We start from the raw sequence: 10,518 nt of genomic DNA on the forward strand, positions 1-10,518 counted from the left end.
AGGGGCATGCTACACTACATAGCCAGTGTCGTATTCTATGTAGATTTCCTCTCTTATTTAATTAAATAAAATGCTATATTCGAAATTGTGTTTTTGAACGACTTTTTTTTTTTTTAATTGGATGAACAAAGAGCCGCTAGCGAGAGGAACGACACCAGCGTGACTCTCAACGTCATCAAAACATTCTGGTGACGTTTCATATCCGTGTAGACTGAGAAAATGGCGGAAGTGGATGTGTCAAGTAAACCTTTGGTAAGATAAAGAAGATATTTAATAGCTTTCTTGCAATGTTGCATTTGTTACTTCATTGCTTGTCCTGTGCAGTATACTTGGATATCTGTAGAGCGTTTTGGCGTTAATTGTGTTATTGTTGAATATGAAAGACTTGAAAAATGTCTATCAAGACGGGTCAGCTAGCCAGCTAGTAGCAACGCCACGACTACCTTGCTAACGTTATCTTATCCATTATTAGCCAGCTAGAATCAGATTGAGATTATAGACAGAACCAGTTATTTTTTTCCCCTTGATTTTCCATTGATGTTGGATGTTGTGATGTTCTGTTGGAAGGATCAGCTAGTGAGGGAGGCTACTAGCTATGTGTCAAAATAGTCAGACCTTGGTAGAAATAGCTATCTTTGTAAAAATGTGAATGCCATGTCATTTCTGCAAGGTAGCATATCCATATGTAACTATTGTCCAGTTTGCAGGTTTGTCAGATGTGTCCATCTCAGAGGACATCCCTGTTGAGGGAGAGATCAACGTGCCTGTTGGCTCGCCTGGTCGACAGGATGACGAATACTCCACTCTCGATGAACCTGTCAAAGATACTATTGTAATATTTTCATAATATCTCAAGTGAATGTAAACACGATAACAAGTGTACTTTCCTTTCCACACTTGTTCAATTTGGTTCCACAAACTGATGTAGGCATATGAAACAATCCTTCAACAACAGAAAAACTCTTCCATGTGTCTCATTGCAGTTGAGAGATCTGAAAGCAGTCGGGAAAAAGTTTGTTCACGTGATGTATCCTAAAAAGAGCTCAGCACTTCTTCGGGACTGTGAGTATAGTTTTGTGAATTATGTTTTTGCAACACAATGAGCAGTTGTAACGTTATGGTAACCATAAATGGTCAGTAAATGATATGGCATCACGAAGTGATGATGACTGGAAATGTGTACCAGTACTAGTTGATAAATGTGACAGTAGTTGTAAATGTATCAAGTGTTCTATGTTTTTAACTTCCTTCTCTTTTCAGGGGATCTATGGGGACCATTATTGCTTTGTGTGGCACTGGCTCTGTAAGTGTTCATGTTTTAATGTATTCAGAAATGCAGTGCCCTCCATAAGTACCTGTATTGGGAAAGCATTTTTCTTATTTTGGCTCTGTACTTCAACAGTTTGGATTTTAAATCAAACAATGACTAAGGTTAAAGATTCTCAGCTTCAATTCAGTGTTATTTTCGTTCAGATTGGTTTCACCATTTGCAAATTATAACGCATTGTTATACATAGGCCCCCTATTTCAGGGCACCAAAAGTATTGGGAACATTTTCTTGACAGATGTTTCTGGTTAGTCAGGTGTGTTCTGTCATCCTTTGTGCAGGCATAAGAGAGCTGTCAACTATTCTAGGCTTTGCGTTTGACGTTGGAGTCTGTTATTGGTGTCTGTCAATATGAGGACCAAAGAGACGTCAGTGAAAGTCAAGGAAGCCATTATGAGGCTGAAATATCAGAAAAAAATCTATCAGAAACATAGCCACAACCCTAGACTTGCCAAAAGAACAACAGTTTGGAACATCATTAAAAAGAAAGAAATCACTGGTGAGCTCAGCAATCGCAAACGGCCTGGTAGGCCAAGTAAGACTTGACAGTGGATGACAGTGCTCACTGCAAAACAACTGTCCCGCTTATCTGGAACACCAGGAGGTAGGCATGAATGTGTCAGAGACTACCATCCACAGAATACGTCACCAGCCGAACTACCACTAGTTATCCTCAAAAAGGTTGTTCAGATTACAGTTTGCTAAAAAGCCTGCAGAGGTCTGGAAAAAGGTCTTGTGGACAGTTAAGACGAACATTATCATGTACCAGAGTGATTGGAAGAGGAAAGTTTGAAGCATACCACCTCATCTGTGAAACATGGTGGAGGGGGTGTTATTGTATGGGCATGTATGTATTGATGATGTAACTGCTGAAGGCAGCAGTAGAATGTACAGAAACAGAAACATCTTGTCTGCTGAAGTACAAGCAAATGCTTCCAACATTATTGGATTGCGCTTCATCATACAGCAGAACAATGACCCCAAACATACTGCCATAGCAACTAGGGAGTTTTTCAGGGCCAAGAAGCGGAAAGTTCGAGAGGGGCCAGGTCAACCTCCAGATTTAAATCCGATTGAACATGCATTTCATTTGCTGAAGAGGGGACAAAAGGAAAAAAGGAAAAAAGATGTCAAAACAAACAACAACTGAATATGTCTCCAAATTTCTACTTTGACCTCATAGTATTTGTTTGATTTAAAATCCAAACTGTTGGCGTATAGAGCCAAAAGAAGAACAAATGCTTTCCTTTTCCCAATTCTTACAGTATGGAGGCCACTGTATGTAGCTTAGTGGAATGAGACTGGTTCCACTGGTGTTTAGTAGTGATAAATAACATAATATGTATATGTATGCATGTGTATATATATAAATGATCTTTGTTTTTTCATAATGGGTGCATGAAAGGGTTTTCATTTTGAAAGTATTAATTCATAGGTTCATAGGTTTGGCATATTAACCTATAGTGTTTATGGTTTTGATACTATTTACAGTTACCTCTGTATAGCCTATACTACTAGCATAGCCTAATCAAGTCTCTTGTCATTTCCTCAGAAGCCAATGCAAAGCTATGTAAGGCATATACAGATGAAGCTGTGTTAATGGGCTGTTAATGTCACCCTCCGTGTCCCAGAATGCTGCAGGGGGGCTCAGCGGACAGTAAAGACGATGGAGGGCCTCAATTTGCAGAGGTGTTTGTGATCATCTGGTTTGGATCTGTCATCATCACACTCAACTCAAAGCTCCTGGGAGGCACCATGTAGGTGTTCTTTGAACTGTACATTCAGTACTGTGTTTTACTGAAAGTGCATGGAAAACAATTGTAACACAACTGAACACAATCTGTACTCAAGAAAGTGAATATCAGCCTTTGATTGGAACCCTGAAAATCAATGCATTTAAAAGCCCCGTTTGTCCTTCTGTAGATCTTTTTTCCAGAGCCTGTGTGTGCTGGGCTACTGCATCATGCCCCTGACCGTGGCCATGGTGGTCTGCAGGCTGGTGCTGCTGGGTGGGTCCGGGATGGTCAGCTTCATCGTGCGACTTCTTGTCGTCACAGCATCATTCGGCTGGTCCACATTTGGTAAGCAGCAGTAGTTTTTTTTTTCCTTTTCAGTCCTTTCTAGGCTAATATGTTAAACTTTGTGAGTAATATAAGCAGCAACAAACTACTACCAATATCGTTATCTGAGACTTCCAGTAGGTGGGGATGTTGCACAAAGATTAAAGAGACCTATAAGAAATACCCTTCACAGCATTATAGGTGAATTATCAGACTGCGTCACACTGACATCACGCAGGTTTGAATGTGCATGTTGGTTGCAAAAAGAAAGTCCGAAAACATGTTGTGTTGTGCAGTGGGATTCCAAAATCTAAAAGGTGTTAACAAAGGTCTGAATTTTTACCGAATATCAACCCACGCTCCTTTTAATGCTAACCGACGTCTTTGGCTGCAAGCCCTCAGAAGAAAAGATTGGAACGAGAACCTCATTAAAAATGCCCGACTTTGCAGTGCTCATTTGCAGGGCTCAGGCAGGTCTCCGGTCTCTGTGTCAGATTCTGATGCGGAATCTGTGTACTATCGCTTCAGGTGCCAGTAGTTTCAGTTCTGCTATGTCTTCATCTGTCAGCTCTGAAAACATGATAAAATAAATGTTAGATAACTTATTTTGTTAATACAAATTGCAAACACAGAAATTGTATGTCTTGGACATGACGACAAAGAACAAAGTTGTACTCATCAAGCGACGCTTTTAACTTCTCCCGGGTGTAAACACTTGGAGTGTAGATCAGGTAAGTATGTCTGTCTGGCCACTGAGGGCTTGGCCGTTTCGTTTCGTCGTTTAACCATTGACAGGCCGCCAACGCATATGGGTCTGCAAGGCCTATCCCGCTTCCCAAGGTTAATTTCGTAACATAACAGTGCCCATCACTGGGTGACAAGCTGTTGTAGTAAGCGGAGAACATTTTAAAACTAAAATCTAAAACTATTAGTAATAATAGTTGGCTACATCGGATTAGTTCGCTAGCTGTCTTCCTCTCTTCATTTGTCCTTTGTTGTCCTTAGCAACACAAGTTTTCTGCAAACGTGATCCCCAATGTTTACAAACATATAATTGGCCTATACCTACAGTGTAATACATTTCAGTCCATGTGTTTTTATCATATAACAATATATATGAAACAAGTCTGAATTTCACCAATGTGTTGTATGTGTTTTCTCTTCTTTTTTTTTTCCAGCTTCTACAGCTTTCCTAGCAGATAGCCAGCCTCCGAATCGCAAAGCGTTGGTGGTGTACCCCGTCTTCCTCTTTTACTTTGTAATTGGATGGATGATCCTTACATTCTCACCATCCCAGTAACAACAGACTTCTTTCAGGACGGACTTAACACTATTCTCTTGGAATGAGAAGAGACAAATCGATACCGTATTGTTATTTCTGAAAGCTGAAGATTGAGTGTTGGAATACACTTGATGGAAGAAGTTGCGCATGTTCCTCTGGTGCAACCAGAGTGAAATGGTTAGATATTGACCATAGTGCACAGTGCTTTGCCTCTTTTCTCCATTGTTTTTAAACTTTGCTGAGAAATACAGTGGAGCACAATGCACCCAAAGAGTCAACGTCCCAATATCAGAAAGCCTATCTGCTTGATTAAACAAGCTCTCTGTGTCTCACATGAAGATATGACTTCTTCTAGTTTTCTGCCTTGTAAACTATTGTATACCACCTTAGTTTACTGCAGTCAGAACGTGTTCCACTGTGATGTCCATAATTCATCATATAATTAATCATATACATTTGCAGGAAGAGGACCTTGAGATCTATACATTATATAGGTCATGGTTTCTTGAAATTCACCAATATCATAGAGAAATGTATGATTCCAGTGTGTATGAACTGTACACAGTGCCTCACAAAAGCCTACTGCATTACACGCCATCACCCTATTTTGAACATTGTTTGGAAGATAAGAGAGCTTCTGTTTTACTTTGGAATAAAGGATTGTTTTTCTTTCTTAAGTAGAATACTATCTCATTAACAAATTGGGGTTTGATTATCCAAGAGTAGTAAGAGGCTGTTTTGGGTTATAATATGAGCTATATAAAGATAATGACAATGGCTGTAGTTTACATTCTGCTTTTTTCTTTTTATGTATTCTTCCATGTATTCTTTTCCATGGGAAGGTTATGGTCTAATATATTTATTTATGTTCTGTTCTCTCTTCAATTGAATGTCAAATAACAGAATGCTGTGAAAAATGTTGTCATCCTCCAAAATCTGATGTAGAATAATTCTAAATATGGTTTAAAATCCTATTAAACAGGTTGTCCACATTTCAGTTTGGGGTCTCTGTAAAGCATGCACCACATGAAGAGATCTAAGGGTACATGGGCTAATTCTTGTATGAAGGGGAATTACCTTTTACCACTTTCAGGCCAGACTCTCCCTGACATTCCATAATTTAACATCAACATACCCTCCGGTATATAAACCTTTAAACTTGCGTTTGGCCCTGTCTTAAGTTCATCTGATTGAACCTAAATTGATCTGATATCCGGTGTGGAGACATTGACGTATGACATCATAGATGTTTGTGATGCGGTTTGTTAGAGGAAACGTTCACCTCTGAATTGTAGAGGATTTATGGAATAAAGGTCGATGGTAAACACATGTCTCTGGTTTTAATTCTATTCCAAAACTAGTAAAATAACTCCAAAATGATGCCATAGACAAGAACTCAGGATCTGTGTTTACTTCAGCAGTATAAAGCAGTATCATTTTTAAAACGTATTCTGCTATGTGTTTCCCCTGAAGATCTTGGGAACCCAGATGGCTGTTTTGTAATATCCAGTATCATTCCCCCGTGCATGCCCTGCTATGTCTCACATTTTCATTTGTATTCACTGTAAGTATGACTCCCCTCAGGAGGTGCTTTTTTTTTTTTTTTAACTTTTAAAACCACAGCACTTTTCAAGACCTAGCTTCTCTTTGTAACATTTTCTCAAGCAATGCAAATGTTTCTGCCTTGATCATGTTGAAGTTAATTCAAGACAAGATGTAATGCAGGACAACATAATAAAAAGAGATTCAGCTTGGTGTTCAAGTTTTAATAGACACCTCAATGTGGATGTCTGATGGGTCATGTATTATCTTCAGACTACATCTTAACTGTCCCTCCTAAAGACCTCTTCATCCCCCTACCTCCCTGTACAAGTTTCTCTCCTGTAAAATAAATAAAAAAGTAATTCTTCCTTCTTCTAGCATTGTGACTGCCAATAGCCCCTGGTCCTACCATAGATTACTTTTTCTTATGATGACTGATGCATAGATGATTCACTTACTTAGACAAATGTATTTGTTCTAAGTCGCTTTGGATAAAGGCGTCTGCTAAATGCCATAAATGTAAATGTAAATGTACTGTAGCTAAGTGTTTTGAGACCAATTGAAGAAACTGCAGACCGTACTGTATAATAACTTGGTGGTATTTCTTATTAGTTCATATTTCAGTGATTACAACAGTGTGATTAATCACTAACATTATTTCAAGGACCTCATTTGCCTCCTTGATTGTCTGGTGCAAAGTGATTGGATGGTGTGGAGAGAGGTCCAATTACATATATAATTCATAAGTAAATGTAAGAAACAAATGCAACTTCATACAGTGTATCTTTAAGAATTGTCTGTCAGTGATAGATAACTCAACGCACCTGCACAATTGCTCACAGAACAAGTCACGGTTGAAAGGATTCATCTCTCTCAGGTAACTTTAAGTTCTCTCCAATACTGAGTTCCCCAATGAGCTACTAATCCATTACATGAAATTCACCTAAGCATTTGATGGGACTGAAAAGCACCGACAGCAAAACAAAGAGGACACAGAGCCCTCTTAAGCATCTCAATGTAAATTATATTTCTCTTAATCATCTTGTGTAGTTGTGCTTACACCGCAAGTCTGTCAGTAGACGAGGGCAAACGCATGAGTGGGATCTTTTGGGGAAGTAATTACCTTGGCCCACCAGGCAATAGTCGGATTCTTTCAGAGAACTATAAGCAGGTAAGATTGCCACTTCCCCTGAGTTGATGACAGGCTTACCTGTCTAGCAGATCTTTCTCCATTATATCTGTCAATCACATAACCCTTCCTGAATCTGCTAGAACTCAGCCTCAAAAAGTGGTATAGGAACTGCACTCATACAGCATTCCCCTTTTGTTTGAGTGTGGCAAACATACATTTATTGGCATCCTATAAGACAAAATACAAATAAGCTGTACTAGATGTATTATGACGTGTTGAGGATACAGTAGAATTTGAATGAACGTTGGGAGGGAAACATTGACAAGTGCACTCTCTTGAATTGCAAGTGGACATGGACAATTATAACAAAGCATGAGTGGCATGTAATCTCCGCCAGGTCATTGTGGCTATCCCTTTGACAGAGATCGATACTGTCATAGTGGCTGTCCCTATGATAGAGATGTCAAACTCATCTTTTTCTGCCAATGCCACAAACAATGTCATGTTATAAATGATCATTTTCCTTATTCATCTAGCACATATACAGTATATCTTCTTTGAAACACATTTCTTTGGATTTGTGGTAAAAGTGATGATGATACAGTATGGCATATATGCATACACTCTATTAGGTACACCATGCTAGTACTGGGTTGGACCCCCTGTTGCCTTCAAAATTGCCGTAATTCTTTGTGGAATAGATTCAACAAGGTGCTGGAAACATTCCTCAGAGATTTTGGTCCATATTGACATGATAGCATCACGCAGTTGCTGCAGATTTGTCGGCTGCACATCCATGATGCGAATCTCCCGTTCTCCCGCACCACATCCCAAAGGTGCTCTATTGGATTGAGATCTGTTGACTGTGGAGGCCATTGGAGTACAGTGAACTCATTGTCAAGTTCAAGAAACCAGTTTGAGGTGCTTTGTGACGCGTTATCCTGCTGGAAGTAGCCATCAGAAGATGGGTACACTGTGGTCAAAAAGGGATGGACATGGTCAGCAACAATACTCAGGTAGGCTGTGGCATTTAAACGATGCTCAATTGGTACTAAGGGGCCCAAAGTGTGCCAAGAAAATATCCCCCACACCATTACACCACCACCACCAGCCTGAACCGTTGATACAAGGCAGGATGGATCCATGCTTTCATGTTGTTTACGCCAAATTCTGACCCGACCATCTGAATGTCGCAGCAGAAATCGAGACTCATCAGACCAGGCAACATTTTTCCAATCTTCTATTGTCCAATTTTGGTGAGCCCGTGCGAATTGTAGCCTCAGTTTCCAGTTCTTAGCTGACAGGAGTGGCACCCGGTGTGGTCTTCTGCTGCTGTAGCCCATCTGCTTCAAGATTCGACGTGTTGTGCGTTCAGAGATGGATTCCTGCATACCTTGGTTGTAACGAGTGGTTATTTGAGTTACTGTTGTCTTTCTATCATCTTGAACCTCTCACTGGATATTTTCTCTTTTTCGGACCATTCTCTGTAAACCCTAGAGATGGTTGTGCGTGAAAATTCCAGTAGATCAGCAGTTTCTGAAATACTCAGACCAGCCCGTCTGGCACCAACAACTATGCCACGTTCAAAGTCACTTAAATCACCTTTCTTCCCCATTCTGATGCTCGGTTTGAACTTCAGCAGGTCATCTTGACCATGTCTACATGCCTAAATGCATTGAGTTGCTGCCATGTGATTGGCTGATTAGATATTTGCGTTACTGAGCAGTTGAACAGGTGTACCTAATAAAGTGAGTTTATATTTGGGTACAGTTTAGATTTGGAAATGGAGACATATCGGTTACTGTAGCATTAAAAGTGCAAAAATGCCAGAAACAAGGAATTTCTAAAGTCATAGAAATACAATTCAAATTCTGTTAGCAATATCAAATTGAATGAGTTTAATGACTAACAGGTCCATAGAAATGTTTAGATTTTGTGTGTTAGAAATGAAGACATGGTGTGTGTTATCTTAGACATCTGAAAAAACAGATGAAGAGATGAGGCATAGAAGTATAACACTATTGTCCTTTGTTCTGTTGTCAAGCGACCCACGGTGTGTGGGTATTGCATGTTTCCAGAGGACATTCCTTGGCCAGTACACATTAGGACTTTTGTGCTAACCTAACTAAGCTAGTCAGGGTTGTTTACATTTTCACCCATCATTGAAATGAGTTACTGGGTGCATGCATTTGCTTTAATATCGCTTAAAATCAGAGATAATGCACCCGCTTTTCACTGAGCTTTTTGTTTTGACCGATAGAGACAGAATACCGGAAACTACCGAGCCTCTTTTCGAAAGCCTCAGTGGATGTAGCCTTCTATTTCTGTAGTTTTGGAGTTTACATTATAGGCTACCGTGTGCTGTTTTTTAGGGGCCCCTGTGGCCATAGCCTGAGAGACCAGTGCTCCATTGGTATGCACAAAGCATCCTTTGGGAGCAGCCAGGCCTGTGTTGTGATTGACGGTCCCAAGCCCCACCCATGTCCTCCTGCCTCTCTACATCCTACCGCCCAGCTCCAGTGCTGTGCTGTGGACAGTCAGCTGCCATGCAGGACCCAGCACCTTTGGCCTGTCTTTGACCCCGGCTCCTGGACCTATAGGACCTTGGGACACTTGAACATGGCCTTCTTAAGCTGCTTGTGTTCATTGTTTGGAGGGGCAAAAGTAAGAGGGATCTTTTTTACGTAAAGGGAAAATAATTTGGAATATCATGATATGTTAGGATACTCTGGTCATAGAGAACATGTGAGGGAGAGAACTCTGTTTTTAAGTATAGATTCAATCGTAGGCCTACAGTATTGTATATTCTCAAAAACTGTGTTAATCATTTCAACTTTACATACTTCTTTTTAGAAAGTAACTTTTTGAACTTGAGATATGAAACATTTGATTTGTGATTTATATTCTTTCTATATGTACAACATATATTTGTTGTTTTGATATTCTTGTTTGGAAAGACACATTTGTTTGAGCAGAAGAGTTCTCAAATAACTTTAGCTGCAGTTTGAATAGTAGTGGTCTGTGGAACATGTGAGTGACTCCCAGAGTAACGGACATTCCAGGCAGTTGGGAGTGGGTGGAGGAATGGAGTGAATGCTGTCTTGTTCTCAGTGAACACGCTCTCAGGGAGGTGCTCGCCCAGAGTTACCGCAGCAACAGGATTCAAAAGTAGCCT

At 40.1% G+C, this 10,518-nt stretch overlaps 1 protein-coding gene across 1 annotated transcript; it reads left to right on the plus strand.

Annotated features, from left to right (window-relative positions):
• The first annotated feature begins 215 nt into the window (after positions 1-215).
• On the plus strand, positions 216-5,666 carry yipf6 (Yip1 domain family, member 6). Its single transcript, XM_083693530.1, has 7 exons — positions 216-252; positions 701-832; positions 984-1,062; positions 1,261-1,303; positions 2,959-3,084; positions 3,251-3,408; positions 4,566-5,666. Exons 1-7 carry the CDS (start codon positions 220-222, stop codon positions 4,685-4,687), a joined length of 693 nt encoding a protein of 230 aa, XP_083549656.1. The 5' UTR covers positions 216-219; the 3' UTR covers positions 4,688-5,666.
• Positions 5,667-10,518: the final 4,852 nt, after the last annotated feature.

This window comes from Argentina silus, assembly GCF_951799395.1.
Source record: "Argentina silus genome assembly, chromosome: 2".
Classification (NCBI taxonomy): Eukaryota; Metazoa; Chordata; class Actinopteri; order Argentiniformes; family Argentinidae; genus Argentina; species Argentina silus.

What these genes read in the sequence shown, in the direction of transcription:
- yipf6 (XM_083693530.1), top strand. Translation starts at nt 220, where the DNA reads ATGGCGGAAGTGGATGTGTCAAGTAAACCTTTG. An exon ending in ATGTGTCAAGTAAACCTTTG is followed by an intron (nt 253 to 700) that starts GTAAGATAAAGA and finishes ACTATTGTCCAG; the next exon opens with TTTGCAGGTTTGTCAGATGT. An exon ending in CTCAGCACTTCTTCGGGACT is followed by an intron (nt 1,063 to 1,260) that starts GTGAGTATAGTT and finishes TTCTCTTTTCAG; the next exon opens with GGGATCTATGGGGACCATTA.